At 38.9% G+C, this 27,975-nt stretch overlaps 2 protein-coding genes across 5 annotated transcripts; one reads left to right on the top strand and one right to left on the bottom strand.

Moving 5' to 3' along the window:
- The first annotated feature begins 630 nt into the window (after nt 1–630).
- On the top strand, nt 631–19,438 carry LOC133461350 (sorting nexin-27-like). 3 transcript variants are annotated; one of them, XM_061742235.1, is made up of 10 exons: nt 631–1,100; nt 6,763–6,988; nt 7,646–7,838; nt 8,126–8,190; nt 11,649–11,753; nt 13,394–13,472; nt 13,771–13,934; nt 15,182–15,275; nt 15,366–15,429; nt 15,618–16,388. In XM_061742235.1, exons 1-7 carry the CDS (start codon nt 766–768, stop codon nt 13,821–13,823), a joined length of 1,056 nt encoding a protein of 351 aa, XP_061598219.1. In that variant the 5' UTR covers nt 631–765; the 3' UTR covers nt 13,824–13,934; nt 15,182–15,275; nt 15,366–15,429; nt 15,618–16,388. The 3 variants fall into 3 exon arrangements, with proteins under 3 accessions (XP_061598219.1, XP_061598217.1, XP_061598218.1); XM_061742233.1 differs by having other exon boundaries at nt 13,771–15,275; XM_061742234.1 differs by lacking the exons at nt 15,182–15,275; nt 15,366–15,429; nt 15,618–16,388 and adding an exon at nt 17,033–19,438.
- LOC133461351 (tripartite motif-containing protein 46-like) lies at nt 16,892–25,062 on the bottom strand. Of its 2 annotated transcripts, XM_061742238.1 has the most exons (7): nt 24,859–25,062; nt 24,637–24,751; nt 22,005–22,266; nt 20,947–21,136; nt 17,949–18,147; nt 17,461–17,607; nt 16,892–17,220 (listed from the first exon to the last, which is right to left on the bottom strand). In XM_061742238.1, exons 2-7 carry the CDS (start codon nt 24,727–24,729, stop codon nt 17,092–17,094), a joined length of 1,020 nt encoding a protein of 339 aa, XP_061598222.1. In that variant the 5' UTR covers nt 24,730–24,751; nt 24,859–25,062; the 3' UTR covers nt 16,892–17,091. The 2 variants fall into 2 exon arrangements, with proteins under 2 accessions (XP_061598222.1, XP_061598220.1); XM_061742236.1 differs by having other exon boundaries at nt 24,637–25,062.
- Between the last annotated feature and the right edge of the window lie 2,913 nt (nt 25,063–27,975).

Genomic DNA, 27,975 nt, shown 5'->3' with positions numbered 1-27,975 from the left:
ACAGTATATAATAATAATAATAATAATAATAATAATAATAATAATAATAATAATAATAATAATAATAATAATAATAATACTGTTATTTAGCAGTGTGAGTACAGTGTGTGAGTATTTATAAATATGGGTTAAATAACTAGTGAATGGGGGTAGGATTAAATAAATTTACATTTCTTCCTACTCCTTTTTTTGTACATGTAAATTAAGGTATCTAGTGCTAAAGGATGAAATTATTTGTTTGTTGTTTTGTTTTCTTAAACTTGTTGTTTTTTTACATGTACAAAATAAAATAAATCAAATCAAATAAATCAAATATATATATATATATATATATATATATATATATATATATATATATATATATATATATATATATATATATATATATATATATATATATATATATATATATATATATATATATATATATATATATATATATATATATATATATATAAATAAAACTAACTAAACTAACTAAACTATAAGTAACTATATAACTAACTAAAAAGCGCACAGATGTGTGTTTTCAAGTGAACTTCAACTTTCCTCTCAGGGATGTGAAAGTCTCTTCTCTTCCGGTGTCTGGTCCCGTGACCGGGTCTGGTGACGGCTCTGGGGGCGGATCCTCCGAACAGAGTCGGTCTGTAGAGGCTCGGCAGGAACGGACCGGGACGGACCAGGACGGACCAGCACAGACCCGAGTGTTGTTGTGAACCAGCTCTAAAAACACCCCTCTGGAGGAGAGGGACAGCAGCGAGAAAGATGGCGGATGTTGGCGGCGACGAACCCCGCTCCGCGCCCCCCAAGACATCCCGCCTCGGTCCGGGCTCCACCAGCTCCACCAGCTCCACCGCGGGCCCCGGCTCCGCCACCGCCGCCGTCACTGCGGCCACCGTCATGTCGGGTCCCCGCACGGTGCGGATCGTCAAGTCCGAGTCCGGCTACGGCTTCAACGTCCGCGGCCAAGTGAGCGAGGGCGGGCAGCTGCGGAGCATCAACGGGGAGCTGTACGCTCCGCTGCAGCACGTCAGCGCCGTGCTGCCCGGGGGCGCCGCCGACCGAGCCGGCATCGGCAAGGGGGACCGGATCCTGGAGGTGTAAGTGCCCGCTCCGAGGCTGCTGCAGGCGGGGGGAGCTGCAGGGGCAGCCGAGGCCAGCTGGGCCGGCTCCAGGCTACAGCATGTGTGGGGAATTAAAGAAAATAAGGAAGAATAAGTTGCAGTTTAGCAGAATAGAGGGTTAATGTTCACATTTGCGGCAATTCGAAGCATTTTAGGGGGGAAATGCACCGCTGGTTAAAGGTTGAATTATGGTTCTGCGTTAAATCGACGCAAAGCCCGCCGCGTACCCTACGCCGTAGCTCTGCGTTGCTGTAAAGGCTGATTTATGGTTCCGCGTTACACCAACGCAGAGCCTTCGGCCGTACGGGTAATGGTGTGCGTCGCCAAATCAATATTTTGAGTTAGTTTCTGCATAAAAATCCGTTTTGATTACATTTCTAGCGATAAATATATATTTTACTTTAATAATATTCACTCAGTGAATGTACATAATCACTCGCTTGCCCGTTGTTGCGAAGTTTTGTCAGATCTCGCCACAATAAAGGCTGATTTATGGTCCTGCGTTACACCAACGCAGACCCTACGCCCAAGGCTACGGCGATGGCTCTGCGTCGATTTAACGCGGGACCATAAATCAGCCTTTAAAAGCAGAGCTATCTGGGTTACATAAGTTGGACAACAGCCTGTGCATGTTGATTACCTTTAGCGGGCTAGCTCGCCAGGTATCTGCCACTTGCGCAGTTAAGACAGCATTAAAACAGTAATATTCCCGTCATGTGCAGGGTGGTGATTGGTGCTTGGCCCCAGTCCGGGGATAGGGAGGTTAGTGTTGTCCCCCTATGGCTGCAGGAGACTGTTGACAGTGTGAGCAGCTCCAGCAGGAGTTGTGGTTCCGGGCTGTGACCTTAAAGCTGCTCTTATCAGGCCAGACCTTTAAAAGTCTGTACAGGTTTCATTTAGGACCAAAGTGATGCAAGACCTCAGTCAAAAATACATAAATGATGTCAGTGGGGGAAGTGGGACCTGATGAGAAACAATTTAAACACTGCACGTCGTGGTGTCTGCTGACATTTTATTATTATTATAACCTATTATTAAGATAAGATATTCCTTTATTAGTCCCACAGCGGGGACATTCGCAGTGTACAGCAGCAAAGGGGATAGTGCAAAACAAGAGGCATCAATAGAAATAATAATAATATTAATACAGTAATAATATTACTTAATAATAAAAAATACTGGTATATGAAATAACAGACGGATATTTACAGACGGATATTTACATGATTGCACGTTGCAGTGAATGATATTGCACATTATTTTCCAGTATGTACATTTATTGTCAGGTTGTTATGTATTATTATTATTATTATTATTCGCTTTGTGCAGCAGCAGTCAACACAACACACATGCAGCGAAAGAAGGATGAAAAAAGTAAAAAAATACATCATTACAAAATATAAACAGTATACATGACTGTCTCAGAAAATTAGAATATTGTGATTAAGTCCTTTATTTTCTGTAATGCAAAAATGTCATACATTCTGGATTCATTACAAATCAACTGAAATATTGCAAGCTTTTTATTATTTTAATATTGCTGATCATGGTTTACAGCTTAAGAAAACTCAAATATCCTATCTCAAAAAATGTGAATATTCTGGGAATCTTAATCTTAAACCATAATCAGCAATATTAAAATAATAAAAGGCTTGCAATATTTCAGTTGATTTGTAATGAATCCAGAATGTATGACATTTTTGCATTACAGAAAATAAAGGACTTTATCACAATATTCTAATTTTCTGAGACAGTCATGTATACAGTGGAATTAAAAATAAAAGTAGTGCAATACTAGAAGAAAAAAAGAAAAAAAACAGGTGGGATGTTTATAAGGTATAAAGATATTGCACATCTTGTTTTTATTGTTATAATATTGTTATAATAGCCGATGCATTAGAACATATTTTACTATAAACCGAAGGGATACAGGCATCTTGTGTAAAAATGGGCAAATGCTGGAGTGCTAGACAATAACCCTTATTATTAAATAACTGCTTGCAGTTCCTATATTTCCAAAAATTATTTCCAAAATATTTTTCATGAGAGGGAACATTTGCTTTGACTTTGGCACGGAAATATGTTTCTTGTTTCACCTTTACCCTCAGCTAAAGTAGAAATAAGGAAGAACAGAAAAACCCAATAAGGAAAACTGTTGTAGTCTACTTGCTTAGGCTTTAACATGTTTTTTTTCTTCTTTTTTTTTTTTCTTTACTCAGACTGTGTTTTGTGCTTTTCAAAATACAAAGTCTCAGGTCATATGACGGGACCAATACTAATCATGTGATGTATTAACCAGTTTGACAATTTTGCAAAATCTCAAGAGAATGACCTTGCTGACTTTAAACAGTATCAGCATTTTATCTCCAAATGTTTTTTATTTGTTAGTTTGGGTTTTCTTTTATCTGTGTTAATGTAGCATTTGTTAACTCAACCTTTATTAAAAATGTGTAGTTTGACAAACACCAGATTTGAACTGTTTTTAAAATACAATATATAAAAAGCAAACGATAACATTTCTTCCCTCTTGGCACAAGAGACATTATTTGGTTCTGTTATGTTTTGTAAGGATTCAGCCCAATGATAATTATTGAATCAGTAGCATTGTTTTAGTAGTGTTATCAGATCTGACGACTTACTGTAAACTAGTTGGATAATCATTACTACTGCAGCATAGTTGTAGCACTTTTTTGTAGCACTGTTGTATGTTACTTCCTCTTTGAATCAGCTTTACAACGTCATGCAAATTCAAATCAGAACAGGTATGCACAGCACAGGGAGGAAATGTGCCCAGTATCAGCTATTCTGGTGTTTGACCTTCTTGGTTGTACAGGAGTTCATCACATCACACTTACCCAATCACTGATTACGTTTACATGCAGTCAAAAATTGGGTTATTGCTAATATTCCGGTTACTGAAACATTCGGAATATTCCGTTTACATGGTAATTAATCATTTGGAATATCTGGATCAAAACAACGACGCACGGAGAACGTCATGACGCAATTCCTGTCATTTCTGCTTCTTCTTCCTGTATCCAAATTCAAAACAAATGCTGCTTCGCGCAACTTTTCTCTCACCTTCTTGTAAATCTCACTATCCCGGTACTTTCTACCGTCTACAAATGCAGAAATGTTCATATCCTTCATTACATTTATGAAGTGATTAGTCTCCTCCTGGTCTTGGTTTCTCCGTGTTTATAAGAACTTCCTGGACTCAAAACACCAGGATTCCTTGTGAACAGAGCATGAAAAGAAATTCCTGTTCCGTTTGATGGGGATATTCCGTTTGGCGTTTACATGACCCAATATTTGGGTTTTAAAAGGAGTAACCCAGGGCTCATATTCGGGTTTCTAAAAACCCGAATATGAGCAAATTCGGGTTATTCAAAGGGGTTATTGGTTTGAAGTTTGAAGTTTTATTTGGATCCCCATTAGGTGCAGCAAAACTGCAGCTATTCTTCCTGGGGTCCGACACAAAAATATCATACAATACAAGACAAAAATTAAAAGCAAACCTAAAGAGGTAGTAGAAGAAAAAGAAAATAAACATAGAAAAAAAAAAAATTTAAAAAAAAGTAAATTCTACTACAAAATAGATTCTAGATTTCTGTCAAATAAGACCAGTGCTCTTTTTGACACTCACATTAAGGTTACAGTCATTCCGAAACATTTAGATATAATGCATTTACAATACAAAATCATACCTTCTTTAAATAGCATCAACCAATTCAAACAATGTATAGTCATCGACAATGCGTTTAAGTTATTATATATTTAAGTAATTGGTGTTTACATGGCCGTGCAATTTCGGGTTATTGCCAATATTCGGGTTTTAAAAGGGTTATTGATGCATGGAAACGCGGTCATTGACTATTGTAGACATTACAAGTTCTTCTCTGTTTTCTTCTGCCCCAAGTTTTGCTGTTCAGTTTAACAGTTCAGAGATATTCTGCCACGTTGCTACCAGCTTTTTCCAATCTCCTCTTTATTTTCACTACCCTCTCTTTAGCCATTTGACCTCCCAGTTTAATCAGTGATATTTTTCAAATATTACATTTAGAAACATATCTAAAGAGCATGGCTCATTGTTGGGACTTTAGGAGATGCCCAACCTTTTTTTTTTTTTTTTTTTTTTTTTTTTTTTTTTCTTTATTCCTTTCCCGTGCGTGTCCTACCGCTTCTCATGGGAAGATTAACAGAGACACCTGATGCTGGAACCATCTGGCCTCATCAAAGAACAAGTGCTTTTCAGAACCAAAGGAAAGGGAAACATAGCCCGGTTACTTCCAATTGTGCTGTGATCAAAGAAAGATAACGCTGTAATATTACACCACATTATACTGTGATACAGGTATCAAACTTGTAATCTTCAGGAAAATAAAATAATACAAATGCTGAAAATATGGGGTAATATGAGTTATTTAGTTCATGGATGTAGTAATCTATATCTGCACCAGTAATGATGATATGAAGCTTCAGTTTTCAGACGTGATGTGAACAATGTGCATGAAATACAGTTATTTTATCACAGTAGCTAATACAATTTGATATCTTTTGTTGCTTTTATTCTGTCCATTGTTCCACTTGTTGGCCTTAGGGCGCGGAAAGCAGAACTGATTATTATTATCTAATATTTGGAGATTCTTTAAACCAGGGGTTTCAAACTCATTTTGCTTGGCGGGCCGGATTTGACCAACTTTTTTTCTCACGGGCCGCATGCTCAAAATAACAAAAACGGTGCGAAAATGTTTTTTTCTAATTCTTTCTTTTTTACTATTGTTATCTAATCCAATATCAGTTTAGTTAATTTTAAAGGAAATATGCACTTTGTTTACACTCTAATTATGTAAAATATATTTCTTCAGGATCTTTTCTTGAAATTTCTCGTTTTTTTTCAAATTATGTAAGATAGTTTTAATATCATTTTACAAAGATAAACAGAAACAAGTATGTTTTTTTTATATTTCGCTTTTTTATAGGAAATTTAATTAAAATCAAAATCTTTCTTATTGCATCCGAGAGTGTTTCTTTGTGATTTAGAGATTTTTCCAGTACAATTAAGTGTATTTATTTTTAAAAATTGGCGCGGATATTTACGCCAGTGTGCCGAAAAAGTCAGCACTTCTTTTTTAACTGTTTTACTTTGTCACTATCCTCGTATTCAAAACGGAAATTCTCCAAATAAATATCTTCTATCATCTTTTTTAGCAGTGATATTTTTCCTGCGAAAATATATACAGTAATAGTAGTCAGTTAATAAAAATAAACGACCGTCTACAAAGAAAAAAAATCGGCAAATGCCTTCTAGAAAACGAAAAAAATGTCGAAAACTGCTCTCTTTGTGGAATAACGATGGATTTGTAGAAGAAATATATTATCGGATATGCTGCGATTCATGGCAATTATTTATGCCTTCCTTTTTAGTAAATTAACATTTCGTTTTTTTTTGCGTTAGAAACCTCTCTCGGGCCGCATGCAGCCCACGGGCCGCACATTTGACACCCCTGCTTTAAACTGAAGAAGAAAAATACTTGGTTTAATTATCTTCTACACCAAAGAAGAGTTCACAAAACTAAGTTGCTCTATTTCTGCATATCTCTCTGATTTCTATTTTTGTCTTCTTCTTTTCTTCTAGCAACGGGGTTAGCGTGGAAGGTGCGACCCACAAGCAGGTGGTGGACCTGATCCGTGCGGGGGAGAAGGAGCTGGTTCTAGCCGTGCTGTCTGTTCCACCTCAGGAAGCTGATGGATTGGAAGGAGTGGAGGAAATCCAACCCAACTACGACTACAGCGACAAGCAAGCTGTGCCCATTTCTATTCCCACATACAAGCATGTGGAACAGCACTCTGAGAGGTTTGTGGTGAGTGCCAGATTTTACTTATTACCTTCATTTCCATTTTTCTTTTAAAGCAAATAAAGAAAACAACAGTCATTCGTGCATTTTTAAGCCGCTGTAACCAAAGGCTTCATTTCAAAATGCCCTACAAGACTGTCTCAGAAAATTAGAATATTGTGATAAAGTTCTTTATTTTCTGTAATGCAATTTAAAAAAAAACAAAAATGTCATACATTCTGGATTCATTACAAATCAACTGAAATATTGCAAGCCTTTTATTATTTTAATATTGCTGATTATGGCTTACAATTTAAGATTAAGATTCCCAGAATATTCAAATTTTTTTTGAATATTAGTTTTAATAATAGTTAATAATAGTTTTCTTAAGTTGTAAGCCATGATCAGCAATATTCAAATAATAAAAGGCTTTCAACATTTCAGTTGATTTGTAATGAATCCAGAATGTATGACATTTTTGTTTTTGTAAATGCATTACAGAAAATCTTAATAATAATAATAATATTCTAATTTTCTGAGACAGTCCTGTATAAAAACAATTTTTTTCATCAGACTTAAGAGGTAAAAGATTGAAAATGTATTTTATTGTGTGAAATTTATAATATATGTCAGTTTTGAATTTCTTTTATGATGCTATTGTGTGTTTTCTTTCAATGCCCACAGGTGTACAATGTGTACATGTCAGGTAGACAGTTGTGCTCAAAACGCTACCGTGAGTTTGCCATCCTGAACCAGAACCTGAAGAGGGAATTCTCCAACTTTAACTTCCCAAAGATTCCTGGTAAATGGCCCTTTACCCTCTCTGAGCAGCAGCTGGATGCTCGGCGTCGAGGCCTGGAGGAATATCTGGAGCGAGGTAAGCTTTTTTTTTTGTATTAACCATTGTGTTCAGAAAGAATAACTGCTACATGATACAAAGCTTATATCCATCCACGAAAAACCTTTAAAAGTGACCCAATCCTCAGCAAGTCTGGACATACTATAATTATGTGCACATAATGTAATTAGAATAGGAAATACATATATAAATGCACCATCTATCCACTTATTTTTTTCTTAGAACTCAGAAAATTCCGAGCACTAGCTTTAATCCCATTCAACTGTTTATTTGATTTCATTCCTCTTATCTATATTCGTCTCTAGTGTGTTCTGTTCGGGTGATCGGGGAGAGTGATATAATGCAGGAGTTTCTGTCGGAATCAGATGAGGTAAGTTTCGCTTCTGTTCTGTTTTAAATGTTTTCTAAAGTAGGATTTTTATTTTGTTACACACATACCGTAGTTGGAAAAAAGGGGAGAAAAAAAAGATTAATATCCCTACTCTCCCCTAGGTTTGGAAAATGTTTTGTTATAAGTGCATATATACGGCAATATATGTTACTAAGTTTACATTGTTGTAGAATTTTGTGAAAATTAGAAATATATTTTCATTTTAGAACAAGCAATTTATATCTCCAAAAATCCACAGGTTGCTGTTCTCCTCTTTTTGCCTTTTTATTTGAGTATTCCAGAAGGGACAAACCAAATATTGGTAGGATGAGCATTTGTGGATAATTCAAAAACATGCATTCAGAGCAGCCCTAAGAAGGATAAAACTTAGTTTTCTTGCAAACATCAGTCACGCCATGTTGGCGCAAAACAGCCACCTTTATTAAACTGATACTTTTAGTGAAGTCACAGAAACCAAATGCATCAGTTTGTAAATACACACAGTGAATCTTTTATTCACACGGTGGAATTATGTTGAGTGGCCGGCGTGCTCTTAAAGAGTAACATGTTCCACGACTAAAACTCACACAGTGTCTATCTATTACTGCTTCTAGAAGCAGAACAGAGGTGCAACATTTCACCTCGGGGTCAGACGCAGACGCAACAGAGCAGAAAATTGGCAAAATGCCTTAAAAGGGCTGTGTATAAAACTGGATTGATACTTTTACATGGAAACAATGAAACAATGCAGCCTACATATGGGACCTAAGTTGTTCGGAAAGCGGTAGAGTAACAAGCTAAATGCCCGGACAAGAATAAACATTGGCCCGGCGTTCACTCGCTGGCGTGATTTTGGTAATTCTAAAATTACTGACAATATCAACAACAGACACATAGAATAACAATAGTGATCATCAAAATTGTGTAATTGGCAATGAGGAAACTTTATAAAATAATAATACAATTGAATATAATTACAGCACTAGAGGAAAGAATGCAATGCAAAGAAAATGTATAGAACATTTCTACTATTTTTCCTGAGAACTGTAAAATTGTGCAGGGCTGATCTGCAAAATATAAGGAATGGGCATTCAGTTATTCACAGGTTATAAGGTATTTTTTTATTTTGGCAGTAAGTATGTCCCTCTAAAAAACGTTTGTAGTTTAGGGCGCATTATCTGGCTGAAACAGGACAGGGAGGCGGGGGAGACTTCACTAATAAAACCAAGTTGAACTTAGTGTTTTTCAACCTTGTCATATTATATTGTTTAGCCAAAAATAGATACATTACCTCTTCACTATCCATCCTGCAAACGACCGCTGAAAATAGAAAAGTAGTTTTGAAAGTCTGTCCCGTCTTCTCTCATTCACTATCAAAACAAATGCAGCGACGGGGACAGGAGTTTTCCTGCAGTACGCGCTGGTGCTCATGGGAAACGTAGTGTTCTTTCTGGTAAAACACTACCGACTTTGTCCAAAGGAGCCGCCAAACTCAACAAAAGCTGGAAGTTACATTGTGCTGCTTTAAAGCACCAATTTCTAGATGCTGGTGTAGCTTCACATTTGCAACAATATAAGTTGCAGTCCTGAGGTTCCTTTTGTTTACTTCCTGTATGCAGCTCGGACCAAGCAGCAACCATCTAACTTCCAGTTTGAGTCTCGTGCAGAAGTTAAGATTCATTGCAGTTCCTCGGCTGGCGTCAATCTCCTTTGACCTCTTTGTTAAAATGTGTTAAAATTTAGAACCCGGTTCAATAACTGTTTTGGTCTCAGTCGTTTGATTTCACACTGATGGCAACTCTGAGGGAGAGGAATATTTTTTGTAGCACTTCAGGACAGTTCATATAAAAAAAATAAATGTATTTCTAATATGATTGATTGACAGTCAGCTCAGCCAATGGTCAACTCCATCTGTAATCATCATGCTATCGCGCTTAGGAAGCAACCAGCCGTTTGTACGAACACAGCGTCGGCTAAATACGACAGTCATTTTTGATATCTCCGTTGGTCAACATATGATATGGAATATTATGTTGTAAATGTCTGCTGGCAGTTGTGCAGATATTTTGGCGGGGATCAGATGAAGAAACCAGTAGTAACCATATGATTGACGTGTGGTGGGCGTGTTCCCATCAGCTTCTCGGGCAAAAGGAAGCTTCAAAACTGCACGTCATAAACCAATGGGTCGCATGACTTGATGCGATTAAATGAAGCATATTTAACCCTTGTGCTGTCTTCAGGTCAAGGAAGGAAGGAAGGGAGGGAGGAAGGGAGGGAGGAAGGAAGAAAAGAAGGAAGGAAGGGAGAAAAGAAGGAAGGAAGGAATAAAGGAAGGAAGGAAGAAAGGGAGGAAAGAAGGAAGAAAGGGAGAGAAGGAAGAAAGAAAAGAAGGGAGAGAAGAAGGAAGTAAGGAAAGAAGGGAGAAAAGAAGGAAGGGAGAAAAGAAGGGAAAAAAGAAGGAAGGAAGGAAGAAAGGGAGGAAAGAAAAGAAGGGAGGAAAGAAGGAAGAAAGGGAGAGAAGAAAGAAAGGGAGGGAAGGAAGGAAGGGAGGAAAGAAGGAAGAAAGGGAGAGAAGGAAGAAAGAAAAGAAGGGAGAGAAGAAGGAAGTAAGGAAAGAAGGGAGAAAAGAAGGAAGGGAGAAAAGAAGGGAAAAAAGAAGGAAGGAAGGAAGAAAGGGAGGAAAGAAGGAAGAAAGGGAGAGAAGAAAGAAAGGGAGAGAAGGAAGGAAGGAAGGAAGGAAGGAAGGAAGGAAGGAAGGAAGGAAGGAAGGAAGGAAAGAAAGAGCAGGAAAGAAAGAGCAGGAGGAAAGAAGGACAGGAGAATTAGGTAATTTTGACCCAAAGACGGTACAAGGGTTAATGCGATGGAACAGGAATTTTCACTGACATTACAGCATTTTATCTCTCAATTTGACTTGAAAACTACAAAGAATTGCACTAGCGAGTACCTGAAAGTAAGCACTTATCACATTTGTTGCAGTCACTGACAGTTCGATGTGAAGTTTCATCTCTGAGAAGGTGAAGGTTTAGGTGAAGGTTACAGCAGAGCAGCTGCAGTCAACATACTTTTTTGGTTTGATGTAGAAGCATAAATCACACTTTAAAGGTTATTGATGCTTTTCCTTTGTGTTTAGGAGCTGGCAAGTAGTAGATGTCAGGTTCTTTAGTGTTTCATGGACTTCTGATGTGACTTGAGTATGTTCCTTTAGCCTTTTCTGGGTTTTTTACGATTGGAAAAAGATGTCCATTTGTCTCAACGAGCATCAACACTTGTCAGGACATGTGGAGTTTCCTGAAGGAAGCTCGCTAGCAGCTCTACTTGTAAGGATTGATGAAAGTGAGAAGTTAAACAGTAACTCAAACAAAGGCAGACATGATTACTCGTACAAAGACTTGATAATCCCCAGAAGTACATCCTGCTCTTCTCGTGTCCTCACTATGTTTTGCTTCTCTGTACAGAATTACAACGGAGTGACAGATGTGGAACTGCGGATAGCGCTGCCAGACAAGACCACCATCTCTGTCAGAGTCCGTAAAAACAGCACCACGGACCAGGTATACCAGGTAAGAGCACATTTCTATCTAGAATTTACAGTTTAGCTCAGGGGTCGGCAACCCGCGGCTCCAGAGCCGCATGCAGCTCTTTAGCGCCGCCCTAGTGGCTCCTGGAGCTTTTTCAAAAATGTTTGACCTTTTTTTTTCTTCTTTTTTTTCTTTTTTTTCTCCTTTTTTTCTTCTTTTTTCCCTTTTTTCTTTTTTTCTCTTTTTATTTCCTTTTTCTTATTTTTTTCTTGTTTTCCTTTTTTCTTTTTTCTTCTCTTTTTCCTTTTTTTCTCTTTTTTTCTTCCTTTTTTCTTTTTTCTTTTTTTTCCCTTTTTCTTTTTTTCTCTCTTTTTTCTTCTTTTTTTTAATTTTCCTTTTTTTCTTTTTTCTTCTCTTTTTCCTTTATGTCTTCCTGTTTGCTTTCCTTTTTAATCTCACATTTCAACTTTTTCTCGAAATTTTTACTTTTTTCCTCAACATTTCGACTTTTTTCTTGACATTTCGACTTTTATCTCGAAATATCAACTTTTTTCTCGACATTTTGACTTTTTTTCAAGATTATGCTTCAACATTAATGTTGACATTTCAACTTTTTTCTCGAATTATCAACTTTTTTTCTTGACATTTTGACTTTTTTTCAAGATTGTACTTCAACATTAATCTCGACATCTAGACTTTTTTCTCAACATTTAGATTTTTTTCTCGAAGTCCATAATGAAAAAAACATCTTCCCCCAGTTATAGCTAATATAGCTACATACAGCATGTGTTGCCTTCATTCTAAGGCTTATACAAGACTTTTCATTTTTTGCGGCTCCAGACATATTTGTTTTTTGTGTTTTTGGTCCAATACGGCTATTTCAACATTTTGGGTTGCCGACCTCTGTACTAGATCAATAAGTCCATTAGGATTTGAATTTAGAGCTTCAGGTTCTGTACTTCATATTCTGTGTTGCCACTTGTTCAGCATAATATTCATATTTTCATCATCATGTCTTTATAGGTCAACAGTAATTTTTTATTTTCAATCATGTTCTGCATGAAATTTTTATGATGTATTTTTTTTTTTTTTATGATTTTGTATCCTCATAACTATATTGTTAAATGTTATTAGGTGGGGGCTCCTCATAAGCCTACTGGCCTACTGCTCGCTCCTCCCTGCACAGTTTATTTTAACTGCACTTATTTGTGTGATGTTATTTTTATTGTATGTGCTAAATAAACTACAGGACTGTCTCAGAAAATTAGAATATTGTGATAAAGTTCTTTATTTTCTGTAATGCAATTTAAAAAAAAAAAAATGTCATACTGGATTCATTACAAATCAACTGAAATATTTCAAGCCTTTTATTATTTTAATATTGCTGATTATGGTTTACAGTTTAAGATTAAGATTCCCAGAATATTCTAATTTTTTTAGATAGGATATTTGAGTTTTCTTAAACTGTAAACCATAATCAGCAATATTAAAATAATAAAAGGCTTGCAATATTTCAGTTGATTTGTAATGAATCCAGAATGTATGACATTTTTGTTTTTTTAATTGCATTACAGAAAATCACTATATTCTAATTTTTTGAGACAGTCCTGTAAAACTAAAAACTAAAACTCAGGTTCTGTCAGCTGTTACATGTATAACTGACTGTCTCGCTCTTTTTTTAGGCATTAGTGATGAAAGTTGGAATGGACAGTATAATGGCAAGCTACTTTGCCCTTTTTGAAGTTATCAATCATTCCTTTGGTAAGACATTTGTCCTCATTTTTATATATCTTTTATATAACGTATCAGACCATGAGATACAGTATGTTCTATTGTGTATTTTAAAGCCCACAAAGGGCAAGTTTATCACATGACCAGCTGTTTTCTAAATAAAGCCTTGTATTGTCCCGCTGGTGAGTTTAATTTATTTTACCTCAGGGTATGTGTGTAATGCTGAACAGCAAGGGCAGGTAATTAAGTATAGACACAGTTATGTTTTTAATAGCACATCCTGCTAGTCATCATCTTTTTCTCTTTTTTTTTTTCCTTTTTCTTTCAGTGAGGAAGCTGGCGCCCAACGAGTTCCCCCACAAGCTTTATGTGCAGAACTAGACGTCAGCTGTTCCAGGAACTTGTTTAGCGCTCCGAAAATGGTTGTTTAGCGTCCAGGAGGAGGAGTTTCTCAGAGATAACCCTCTAGCACTGCACTACTGCTTCCACCAGGTAATAATCAGCATTAATCAATAAGTAATGAATCAATGAATCAAGTTTTTTCTACAAGAGTCTATGGACAACCAAGTTATAACAAATAAAACACAAATCAAGAGAAATATATTGTACGCAGAGGTGTCAAAAGTATTCACATTCATTACTCGGGTAGAAGTACAGATACTAGAGTTTAAGGGTGCGTTCCAATACTCCCCCTCGCCCTCCTTTTCTTCCCTAACCCTAACTTTTGCGCGTTCCCGTGAAGGTAGTGGTGTCCCAATTCCTCTTTTCACCTAGGGGGAGGGGGCATAACGAGGGCTAGGGGCTGAGAATAGCCCCTTCAAATCGAGGGATTTCAGATGCTGACTTGGCGAGCGACGGGGTATGAAGATTTCCCAGAATGCTTTTCGTCGTCATTTGCGGACTGAATCAAAAAAAAAAAACATGGAGGACATTTCTGGTTTTTTTGGGAGTAAAATCAATATTTTGAGTTAGTTTCTGCATAAAAATGCATTTTGATTACATTTCTCGGCGCAAACCGATATTTTACTTTCATAATATTCACTCAGTGAATGTACATCATCCCTTTTTTGTCCGTTGTTCGCTAAGATCGCGCCGGAATATGGTTACGTAAGCTACGCCGTAGGGTCCGTAAGCTACGCCGTAGGCTGCGTCTAGCTCGCCGACCGAGGAAAACATGCTTTACAGACTCGTCTCGATTTTGAGCAAGCAAGCATTTTTTCATTTTTTTGAGTCAAATGGCGAACCGCAAAGAGCAGGAGGATATTGAACCCACAAATGTAAGTATAATGTCCCATGGAATTAAAAAAATCACAGTGCTTTTGTATGTTTTAACAGTTTGAACAGTACATAGAAATACCACATTGTTTATTGTTTATTTTTAATACCAAAGAGTGAAATTACCGGAGTCAAATTACTTGTTGGACAATGTTAGAACCTGGCCAATAAAGCTGATTCTGATTCTGAGTTAACGTAAGATAATGCATATGTGGCTGCATGATGAGTCGGGTAGATAACATTGCCGTGTCCTGTTAACTACTCGTTAACTCTCATATTTTCTACAAATTTGTTGTATATTTCACATTACTATAAGGCAGCAACGTTATTTGGGGGGGGGGGTTACGAAGTAATAATAACGTTGCTTGCTGCCTGTTATCATAGTTCAAACGTTTTCTTTTTGTTGTTTGTTTTTTTTTTTTACGAGGACGTTTGTGCATTGCAGTAATCACATTTCATTCCAGGGACTCCGGATCAGGTCCGACACCTAATAAGCTTTAGGATTACCAACGAGGAGAATTTTACTAAGAAGAAATATGCTGCTAAACCACTGTGGGAGTGAGTGATCTAGCTATCTGCTTGCAGAATATCTGTGATGGGGTCCTTAACCATGGTATAACTACTATTCATCACTGTTTTCTGTTACAGGAAACTCATCAAAGAGCTGGAACTGGAGGGAAAGGTGACCACAGCACAAATTGGCAAAAAATGGGTAGGTAATATTATCTGCTAAAGAGATGATGCTTAACAAAAAAAAAATCCATGTAAAGTATTTATTAATAGCACAGAGGTAATTTTTATTTATACAGTGATAGTGAACCTGGTATGATGTTGTGGGTGTGTATGATAGTCCAGTCATGTGTGTAATCAACATGTGTATCCATCTTTTTTTTATCTCAGAACACTTTGGAAGACGCCAGCACATCGGCCTCAAGCTCTGCCTCCCCAGCTGGAAGAGGAAGCTGGAAGCTTCAGGCATCAGGTCCACTTTCCCCCCGATCCCCCCAAAAAAAGAAACTCTCTATGCAGGACTTCCTTCAAGCTGAGGCCGCCAAACAAGACAGAAGATGTCAAAAGAATGAAAAACACATGGACAGGTTTCTGAACCTTTTAGAGAAAATGGTGGACCAGACACCTCATCAGCAGTAGCAGCACATACACTGCAAACTTTTTTTTTTTGTACATATTTCTGTGCAAATTTTTTTATATGGAACAGCACCTTTCTTTGTTCTGCGTGCAATGTTTACGTTTTTCTTTTTAAAAATTGTATTTGAATATAGCAAATAAAGCCTTTTTTACTGCAGATTCTCTCACTATCCTTATTTTACTATTGATCTCGTTGTACAGTTTATAATTTGAGACATTACCTTACTTTGAGAAACCCCAGAAGAGAAAACTGTTGTGTAACAAGTTTTATTAGACAATTTAAAAGTATTTCCAAGTGAGTAAAACCACACAAGTACAAAACTATATGAAGAACATATGGACAGGTTCCTAAACCTTTTAGAGAAAATGGTGGACAGGACACCTCATCAGCAGTAGCAGCACATACACTGCAAACTTTTTTTTTTGTAAATATTTCTGTGCACATTTTTTTATATGGAATATAAGTGCCATATTAACAGAGCTACAGCTGAAATTAAAACAGCTTTTGGCTGTTGTTTGGAGGGAGGGAGGGAGGGAGGAAGGAAGGAAGGGAGGAAGGGAGGAAGGAAGGAAGGAAGGAAGGAAGGAAGGAAGGAAGGAAGGGAGGGAGGGAGGGAGGAAGGAAGGAAGGGAGGAAGGGAGGAAGGGGAATTAGGTCATTTTGACCCAGAGACAGTACAAGGGTTAAACTTGTGCCTAAAACCACAAACCACTTCAGTTACTCCTAAAAAGCCTGTGCGCAACAACACAAGAACATTAGAGGATATATATTTGCACTGAATGGCTTTTACAAATGTATTTCATCTGCATGTGCAAATCTGTGTTCCATTAAATAAAAAAGTCCCACTCTAGTAGGTGAATCCCCTCTTGTGCGTGGAAGTAAAGATTCACATTTTTTGGGGCTCTGATTGCTTTTTTTTGGAGTAGAAATATTGGATTTATATTTGTTTGCTAGTTGTTCCCCCATATTTCCACACAGTAACTGATGTGTTGAAGTACGAGGGAACAATACAGTAGATACAGTGAGTTCTGGTCCAAATTTGCTTTCATTTTGTACAGTATAGCTCAAAATAAAAGATAAAAGTAGCCAAATATTCCTTCAAATGCAAAACTGATATTGTAACAACTAAAATGAAATAAATAATATATGTTTTTCTTCCCTTCCCCAGTAAACACCAGGTCACATAAAGACACAAGTTGCTTAAACAGCTTTATGGGATTTAGCGTCTCACAGCCACATGTTATGGTAAGATTTAATCACCTCCGTCTGAGTGATTGACGTCTCCAGCTGGGTAATCTGAGCCAGAACTGTGTCCTGGTTGGACAGAATATAGTTCATCTCCTTACTAATTTTATCCTGTTGAATAAACAGCAAAAAAACACCACACAGATTAGCAGTCACACACACTCTCATGTTAACTCTGCTTTAGCTCATTTACTGTACGTTTGCTCATATTCTAATACAGTAAACACTGATTTCAAGTGTTATTACTTTGTAATGACACAATACAGTTATAAAATTGGATTGATATCTGTAACTGAGGTTAAATGGATGAATGTTTTCATTTTGAGGAGCACGTAGTGATTTCAGTCAGACCTTCAGAGCTTGGTACGCCTGCGCCACCGGGAGGATTTTGTGTCCAGTGTGAATCCGACGCAGTTTGCAGAGAGGGCAGAGCAGGCGCTGGCAGGACCTGCAGTAGAACTGCAGCTTCTCCTGGTCGTGCTCCGGGCACGTCAGGACCTGAGGAGGAGAGGAGCACGCTGTTTCAACCAGATCTGAAACGCACTTGAAGAAATCCGTGCAGACACATCTTTGTTCTCGCTTTGATAAAACCAGCCAACAGCAGCCAAAGCATAAAGAAAACATTACAGAACATCATGGCTTACAGTGTAAGCCATGATCAGCAATATTAAAATAATAAAAGGCTTGCAATATTTCAGTTGATTTGTAATTAATCCAGAATGTCTGACATTTTTGCATTACAGAAAATAAAGGACTTTATCACAATATTCTAATTTCCTGAGACAGTCCTGTATACATTTGAACATATGGTTTAGAGATAATTGGGTCATTATCTTTACCTTGGGTCTAAAATTGAGTGTGGGCTGGATGTGTTCATGTTGGGCCCTCGGGGTTCCCCAGGGATGATAGAGCTTGAAACACTCGTTGCAGAAATTGGACCTGCAGTCGGCACAGCCCTTGGTGGCTTCCAGCGCTTGAGGAGGCTTGCAGAACTGGCACATGACGGCGACGCTGCCGAGGCTCACCGTGTGTCTGTACCTGGGGAAGAAGAAGTGTTGGAGGGGTTTTAACCATTCTGTTTCACTGGGATTCAACCAGAGTTGGGTAGTAACGAGTTACATTTACTCCGTTACATTTACTTGAGTACGTTTTGGGAAATGTTGTACTTTTAGGAGTAGTTTTGAATCACTATACTTTTTACTTTTACTTGAGTAGATTAGTGAGGAAGAAACTGTTACTCTTACTCCGCTACATTAGGCTACGTTGAGCTCGTTACTTTTCTTTTAATCCTCCGCGTACGTGTCAATCTCATGACATCACTGGGTGATTCTTTGGGAAAAATGATTGTTTTTGCATGTTTTGTCACATTTACACAGATTTAAACACACACAGAGTTTCTATGAGTTCATGGGCTTGTTCTAGTTCTGCCTGGTTAAAAAAGAAAAGTACAAAGGCTTGAAATTTTGTGCTACTTGTGCTTAATTAATTTTTTTATTCTGTTATTATTTTATTTATTTTATTATTTATTAAAGTACTTGAATTTACTTTAAGATTAATTTAAGCTATTTCTTATTAATTTTAATTTATTTTATTATTTTATTGATTTAATTTGCCTGAAGATGATTATTTTGTACTTTTGTCTGTTTGAATGATTGTGTTAAAAAAATAAATCAGACGTTACTCAACAGTTACTCAGTACTTGAGTAGTTTTTTCACCAAGTCATTTTTTACTTTTACTCAAGTAATTATTTGGATGACTACTTTTTACTTCTACTTGATTTATATTATTCTGAAGTAACAGTACTTTTACTTGAGTTCGATTTTTGGCTACTCTACCCACCTCTGGATTCAACACCACAGGACACCTGACCAGTAAAGTTCAAATTACTTTTTGAACACAAGACCATTTGCACTCAGAGCCGTAAAAAAAGTTTTGAAATCGACAAAAGGTCAGGGAGTGAGATTGAGACAAAGTATCGAGTAGGTGAGAAAGTGAACACAAGGTTGCTGGGCTGTGGAAACACACTCTCATTACGGGCGGCTACAGCTCAGGCAGTAATAGTGCAAACTGTGCAGGATTCTTCACAGTTCAGCTGCTGCAGAACAATTACAATCAGATTTGGACATCTTCCCACATTTCCTGCTTTTCAGGTCAGAGTCATCTGGCCTTCGAGAGATAGCTTAAGATTTCAACCTTAAAGAGTTTAAGTGGGATTGCATGAGTTATTCATGGATAGATATACAGGACTGTCTGAGAAAATTTGAATATTGTGATTTTCTGTAATGCAATTACAAAAACAAAATTGTCATACATTCTGGATTCATTACAAATAGACTGAAATATTGCAAGCATTTTATTATTTTAATATTTCTGATCATGGCTTATAGCTTAAGAAAACTCAAATATCCTATCTCAAAGAAATTGAATATTCTGGGAATCTTAATCTTAAACTGTAAGCCATAATCAGCAATATTAAAATAATAAAAGGCTTGCAATATTTCAGTCGATTTGTAATGAATCCAGAATGTATGACATTTTTGTTTTTTTTTAAATTGCATTACAGAAAATAAAGAACTTTATCACAATATTCTAATTTTCTGAGACAGTCCTGTATAAAGAGAATCAGGGAAGGATTATAAACAGTTTATGTCCTGCAACTTGTACTTGTAGAGGTGAGGAAATGTAGCAGTGCAGCAACTGCTCGAACCAGTTCTCTCTTGTTTTTTTAAACTTTGTTGTTTTATGATGTGAAAATGTGCTCTTCCTCTCCTTCTGAGCCGTGATTACCCCAGAGGGCGGACCAGAAATCTAATTTACTACTCATGTGTACCGGTGCATATGCACAGGTTAGAGCTTGTTGTTGGGATTAAAGGAACAGCTCTAGCTTGGTTTAAATCATATCTATCTGGCAGATTCCAGTTCGTTCATGTACAAAGTAAATGAGGTTTCTTCAGAACAGTGGAGGGTCTGTTATGGTGTCCCGCAGGGTTCAGTGCTGGGGCCAATTTTGTTCAGTTTGTACATGCAGCCCCTGGGAGGTATAATCCACAATCATGGCATACTATGCTATGCTTATGATATGATATGAAACATGTTTGTTTTGTTTCAAAATCATATGCACCAAATGTTAATATCACCTAGGAATGGGCGATATTTTACCGTTCATGATAAACCGTCAAAAAAACGCTGATTTATGATTCTGTGTTAAATCCACACACAACATACAGAAAGAAAGAAAGAAAGAAAGAAAGAAAGAAAGAAAGAAAGAAAGAAAGAAAGAAAGAAAGAAAGAAAGAAAGAAAGAAAGAAAGAAAGAAAGAAAGAAAGAAAGAAAGAAAGAAAGAAAGAAAGAAAGAAAGAAAGAAAGAAAGAAAGAAAGAAAGAAAGAAAGAAAGAAAGAAAGAAAGAAAGAAAGAAAGAAAGAAAGAAAGAAAGAAAGAAAGAAAGAAAGAAAGAAAGAAAGAAAGAAAGAAAGAAAGAAAGAAAGAAAGAAAGAAAGAAAGAAAGAAAGAAAGAAAGAAAGAAAGAAAGAAAGAAAGAAAGAAAGAAAGAAAGAAAGAAAGAAAGAAAGAAAGAAAGAAAGAAAGAAAGAAAGAAAGAAAGAAAGAAAGAAAGAAAGAAAGAAAGAAAGAAAGAAAGAAAGAAAGAAAGAAGAAAGAAAGAAAGAAAGAAAGAAAGAAAGAAAGAAAGAAAGAAAGAAAGAAAGAAGAAGAAAGAAAGAAAGAAAGAAAGAAAGAAAGAAAGAAAGAAAGAAAGAAGATGGATATATATATATATATATATATATGGATATGGATGTGAATATGGATTTGAATATGGATATATTGCCACCCTACCTCTCCACGATGCGCTCCAAAGTAAGGTTGCGGAGACAGTCAGAAAGGCCCTTCTCTCCCAGTTCAACATCCCGTCCACACGGGACACAGGGGAACATCATCACCAGGGGTGGAGCCTCCTTACGGCGCCGCCCCGGGTACGTCCCGTATCCGGGAGAGCGAGGCATGGACGGTGAAGGCGGGTGGGGACCTCAAATCAAGACAGAGCCCCAGTTATGATCACAGAAATAAAACAAATATGAAACCTAAAGCTGGGCATACACTGTGCGATATTTTAAATCGTTTGAGATTGCCCCATTTCAAACTGCACGACTAGATCGCTGAGTTCAAAAGTTCACAGCCCACGATTTATGTTCTCACACTGTACGACCCGATGCTCTGATGCTCCGTCTGCTCACACTATACGTTCATAATCCTCACGTCGGACTTCTGTTACTGGAACTGCAACGTCAAAAACAAGTGGAAGAGGAGGAACTCCGAAGTGGGAGACACCGAAGATGCTCAGCAAAAACAAACGCGCTGCCTTGGCAATTTGTGCCATTCTGTGTGGCAATAAATGAAAAAAGATTAGACAACGTCGTGATTGGACAAGGAATTGGCTGGGCAGACGTGGGAAATGCAGTCTTTTTTTTCAGCTATTAAAACATGATTTGTAATGTGAATCTGCAACACTTTAAACTACAAATAATTGTTTTTGACGTGACATCTGAGATTGTGCATGCTCTCTGTGAAAGGATGAGGCCAATCTGGTCGTAGCTGCTTCAACTGAGCGATTCCTTCACGAGGAGCGACCAGGATTTCAAACACGTTTGATTTTTCTTGCGAGCACACGATTCGTGATCGGGAGCTTGTCGTGAGGTGTTAATCTCTCGTCGTTACCCCACGTATACTGCACAAGGCACAACCAACGATTGGGTCGAAATTCTAACTAAAAAATAGTCGCACGAGTGGAAAATTGGTTCAAAACGAGCCGACAATCGCACAGTGTCTGCCCGGCATGAAGCATTCCTCTTCTGGAAGATCAATCTTGAATGGAAAATGAAGAGGCATCCCCTTACCTGACCTCAGCAGACGGTCAATGGGCCGCTGCTCAGCTTTGGGAGTGGGCCGGCGCACTTGACGAGGTGAGCGCATGTTGGGTGTGGAGGCCGGGGAGTTGGGTTCTGGGGGGAGCTCTGGAAGCGGGTAGCCATTTGCAACTAAGACCTCGGAGGCACACATGAGACAGACGCTGTGCTGGCACGGCAGGACCACAGGCTGTTTGACTATTTCCTTACACACAGGGCAATGCAGCTCGTGCTCCAGGCTCTTCATGTTAGACTGTTGGGAGCAGAGAAATGGGGGATTGTTTAAAGAGAGGTTGAAGTTGGCATTCATTTGAAACAAAAAAAGAAAGATGAAATGAAACAATTTGGGCTGAATATAAATTTGATCAGATAATGTGGAAAAAAAGATACATTTTCAGTTTTATTGGCATATTTTGGTCCATATGAGATGAGTTTTCCAGTTAGAGATAATCAGTCTAAGAGACAGAGTGGCCATGATGGCCCAGGCTGTGACACAGGACATCACTCTTGTTAATTATGGATAAAGACCAAGCATTAATAATGCAACTCTATCCCTTAAATAACACACCTACATATGGACATGAGCTGTCTGACCAGGAGCCACATTATGTTTTAATGATACTGTGAAATCTAAGTATATTAATAATAGTTTTCTGACTGAACAATTCAGTGTGAATGTGTGGAATACTGTATGTATTAAAACCAGTGCATTAAAGTCACCATGCCACAGATGATAGCTGGATCAGATGTGCATCCAGAAAACACATCAGATACAGCTTTATTCATTTATAACTGAGGAAAAACACAGAGCAAGAATTGTTAAGTTCATCCATTTAGATCACCAAAGTGACAATTACATTATTTTTTTTACCTTTTCTCACCATAAAGCTAGTGATCACAGCCGTAAAGAGCATAAATGTGGACTTGTGGAGCAGCAAGCTTGTCACAGCCAGGCTCAAGGACATGGATTTGACAGGACAGGGCCTGGATGCTGAGGAAAAGTGTGGCTTCACACCTGCAGATTCCATGAGTAATGACAGAGATCCCATCTGCTCCATTTTAATTCCAACATCCTCTGTTATTTGTTTTCTCCCATTAGTTCTCAACGCAGCTCAGATGGGGCATATTGCAACACTCTGAAGCAGGCCAGCTCTCCTCTTCTTCATCAAATGCCCTTGACACGCAAAACACAACCTACAACCAAAACTGTTGCTGACCTAGCTGCAGCCATCACAGACGCAACGAATTAACTTCACAACTTGGACGAGAAAAGCTACTTGACTGTGCTGCACAGGGGATGTGGGAATGATGCCTGTGATGTGATGCATCATCATACATTATCATGTACACCATTAAACCATGCATGGGGATGCACATGCATCAGAACTGTAAATATGACAGGGAATCCTCAATTTAAGGATGCCTAAGCACACAAAACGCACTCATAACTAATGAAAGGATTTTACATATGTCTTCTAGTGCAAGAATAGATCTACAGACACCTTTGTCGACTGAGACAGAATGAGGCAAATATAACAGCAAGCGCCTAGACCTACATTCAAGCATAAAATTGGATTGCCTGCATAAATGAGAATAACCTACATTCTCCCTGAATCCGTCTCTCTGTGCCATCATCCAACTCCGACCCGTCTATAGCTCCTGCAGTTTATTCTTAAAAAAACGCAGTTTTGAGCTATAGTGCCGTTTTTCTGCAGGCTTTACCCCCCACGGACATCAGTGGCCTCTGCATTCATGTCAAATGGATGTTGCGCACTGCTGATGCGGCGCAATGCGCGGCCAGGACGTGAGACGCGCATCCTTACCTTCACCTGGAACCTGCATGGCGCCATGGCGGCGGAATATACACTATACATTTCCTGCATGAGGAGACCGATTTCTCTTGGAAAGAAAGGGAGGGGTTCGATGCATCACACGGATCACACATCGAGGTGTGAGATGAGCTCCTGAGCAAAAAGGAGCGCGGTGGCTGATGCGACCGTGTAACGCGTGATTTATGGTTCCGCGTTAAAGCGACGCAGGGCGTACGCCGTAGGCTCTGCGGCGACGCGCAACCTCTGCGTTGGTGTAACGCGGAACCATAAATCAGCCTTAGGATGCAATTCGCGTTTCAAGTGTCCTAACTCTCACTGTAACGTGGATATTCCTGCAACCAGCAGCAGCCACACACACTTTTCTCCTTTTTTTTTTTTTTTTTTTTGCATTGCATCTCCATCTCGTCTCCATGGAAACACCATCCCGGTGAGCAAAGGGATAGGGAAGGTGTCATTCCAGTCTGCATCCTTATACCCTCTTTATATATAAATGCACCCAATGGAAACTGCATCGGCCTGTTTCTGGCCCATTCTGGGGCAGAATTAAGCAGGAATCTGTGCAGAAGATGTTTAGCTCCTCCACTATGTAAACCTCACGACCAAGGGACAACATTTGTTGCAACAAGCCACGGATATTTCAGCGGTCTAATAATCTATGTAGGCTATTGGAAACCCACGTAATGGATTTTACACGATGAATTTCGTCATTTATTCACCACAAAAATAAAAAATGCTTCATACATTTTATAGATGCGATGACAATAAAGAGATATATAGTATAAGCTACTCACGCTGACACGAACCAGAGCATCCATCGCTGATGTGGCTGTTTTTAAATCCATCTCCGGCACATGATGATAATAGCTGCTCCCTGTTTTCATCATCTGGATATGATTTCACACGTACCTAGGCCACGGATTGTGCGGTACATGTTAATTAAACACACATATGTTAATGTTATCCATAGATTGTTTGAAAAGAAATGAAAAAAAAGGAAATTAAAGTCGGTTTACAGTCTTGAGAATATTATTATTTCCCTGAAGACTCTCGTCCAGACACCTCGCACGAAAATAGACTAATAAGACACAGGCATCGCCATACGGCACCTATAAATGAAATAAAAGAAGCTAATTTCTAGATTTGTTGCTCATGTCAAACATGTATCCTCGATTCTTGGATGTTGCCAGATGCCTGTGGCTTTATTCCTCAGCCAGACATCCCGCCCCTCACCCTCTCACCCTCCCCCGTGTTAGGTGGGTGTGTGTGTGTAGGGGGGTGGGGGGGATCAGATATAGTACATCTTGCATGAAACTGTCATGATCCTCCTGAAAGCGAGGGGGTGCAATCAGGTCCCCAGAGTACAGTTACCATTTCCTATTTCTGGAACCATAGGTGCCCCAGCAATGTCATTCATCATTCATCTTGGTGACTCTGGTTAAATCAAGTCTCTTGGAGTAACACGTGCTGTTCAGCTTCTCCTCACTCACTTTGCTTCCAAGAATCATACTAGTTGTATCATCATAACAAAATTAAAGGGGACCTATTATGGCATCTAAAGTCTATTTTAAACAGGCCTTGAATGTCTTAAAAACAAGCTTTTGATTTTTTTTTTTTTGCTAAATAAATTAGTAATTCAGCCTCTGAGCCATGTCTTTATCTTTACCGTTTCTAACCTCCTTCTCTATGAGGGATTCTGAGTGGGCGGGGCTATGATAATGAGGCACTGTGGTGATTGGCTGCCTGAATGACGCGATACACCGCTATGAAAAAAAAGGGCGGAAGCTCCGGCCGGCGGAATTACACCGTGTCATAACTTCATGCGATGCGAGCGAACGTCACCGACAAAATCAATTCCATTGCTTTATTTTCTATTGGACTGTCCTAACTGGCCGCAACGACGCAGCCGCGCCGTTTTGAGCTGAACATTTGTCGGACGCCCTGCTTCTATTTTCTTCCTGCCGCTCGCGTTGAAAGCCGGTTGAAAGCGCTGTAGGACACGGTCACGGATGAGGAACGGCTGATCCAGTTAGTTGAAATGAGAAGTTATCTCTATGATTCCTCCTCATTTCACTACAAAAACCTCAAAGTGGCAGCTGCTGGAGGGAGATGGACAGAGAGCGTCCGATGTCACGCAGTGCTACGATATGGCAGTTACAAGATTTTATAGTTGTGGGCATGGTTTGTATTTTGGTTACGTAACGAAATGCGCCGAATCTGAACGGCTCCATAGATCCACATCACACTGGACGGCTCATCCGGGCGGCTGTACAGACACTGCAGAATTTGGTTGCTTTCCTCCTTCTCTGAGTTGGCAGGCTGAGGGGAGACCACTTTATATACGTTAAAGCAAGAAAAAACCTGTTTTTCATAATAGGTCCCCTTTAAGATTAGCAAATAATATTTTGACTAAAATATAGCTAGACAACAATATGAACATTCCCAAAATATTATAGGCAAAAATAACAATTATGATAATTGCCTACCTAAGGAAACCAATAGAATGCATTTAAATATTTTTCCTGATACAATGTCCCAATCGTTAGCAAGCACCAGGTGACTGTGGAAAGGAACCCCCCCCCCCCCGTAACAGGAAGATTCAGGAAAGGACGCCTCTACCTTTTTGGGTGTTGAGCACCTGCTGGGCAGAAGGATCACAGATTAGTAGCAACAACAACTTGTGACAGTCACAAGGGGGAACCCAGGAGCGAGACCGTGGTGGAGTAAAGAATTAATTTATTGTAGGGAAGGGGAAAAAGGGGGTCCAGTTAGGGCAGAGGGGGTTGCTGGCACAGGGAATGGCTGGCGTGGGGAGGGGAGAAAAATGGAGGGCTGAGCGGAAGGCAGGGGCTTGGAGCGTGGAGCTGGTGAACAGACTGGTTGGTAGCCTGCAGATGTCAGTAACCGAGCTCAAAAAACAAGAAGATCTCACTAGGATTTCACTTGAATCAGCCTGAAGTGCGCACCACAGAGGTTTGACAACAATCTGGCGAGGAGTGGTGGAAAAGCCAGTGTAGATATAGTGCAGTGGAGATTAGTTGATGGACGGCAGGTGTGGAGACTGAGGGAGCTGATGAGCTGATGGCAGGCAGGTGTGGAGGAATCCAGGAGTTGAGAGTGAGTGGCAGATGACCACACCCACGCCAGCACACAAAACAAAACACAGGGAGAGACACAAGGGAGGGGAGAACACAGGGAAACACAGGGGAAGAGGGAGGTACAGCCATGGCTGTAACACAACTAGAACATTTCAGGAAATTTTGATATGGGGATGCCCTACTCAGTGGTGCCACCAGGGGGTGTCGAGGGGTGGCCACGGCCCGCCCTACAAATTTGCTGGCCACCCCACTGGCCACCCCACTTGCCTCAATTAAAAAAAACCCCACTTGCCGGTCACATAGATTCTATCGTCAGTTATGCGTTTCTTCCCAAATCATGTGGGCCAAATGCATGTCAGTAGGCGTTTATTGTATTGTATCGTTGTATTTCTGAGCCTGTATACTACAACAGTATAACAAAATCCTGTAATGATGCCTTTTAGTTTTGGTGTCCACCCCAAGAATTTAAATGGCCCCATTTTGCGACCCCTATGAAAGATGTTTGGAGGTTGCCCTGGCCCCATTGCCCATTTGGTGGTACTGGATGTGTTCAGGGCGGTTTGGCGTGGTTGAAGTTAATGGTTCATTCATGAATGGTTAATGGTGGTCAAAGAACCACACTCCCTGCTCTGCAGTTCTGGTTGTGTTCCGGGTGGTCAATATTGCCCAGTAAGGCTGTTAATGAACCCTTTTCACTGGGTGTGATGCTGGTTGTGTTTGGGGTGGTTAATAATGGTCAATAAACCTCAAAGGCAGGTTTTTGGGGTGTTTCTGAATCTCTCCTAGTTGGTTCTGGTTGTTCTGAATTCATTCCTATGCTCCCCCATACGAATGCAACGTTTTTTTGTTGTCATAATAATAATAATAATACCTTTATTTATAAAGCGTTTTTTCAAAAACAAGTCACAAAGTGCTTTACATGCAATTAAAAACAGGAAACAAACAATTAGTACAATATTAAGATAAGACACAATTGAGAGATAATAAAAACAAACAATTAATACAGTCAGTTAAACGCAAGTCTAAAATAGTGAG

Source organism: Cololabis saira, chromosome 15, assembly GCF_033807715.1.
Source record: "Cololabis saira isolate AMF1-May2022 chromosome 15, fColSai1.1, whole genome shotgun sequence".
NCBI classification, from domain to species: Eukaryota; Metazoa; Chordata; class Actinopteri; order Beloniformes; family Belonidae; genus Cololabis; species Cololabis saira.
Note: the sequence above shows the minus strand (reverse complement) of the source record. Positions and strands in the feature narration are given on the sequence as shown.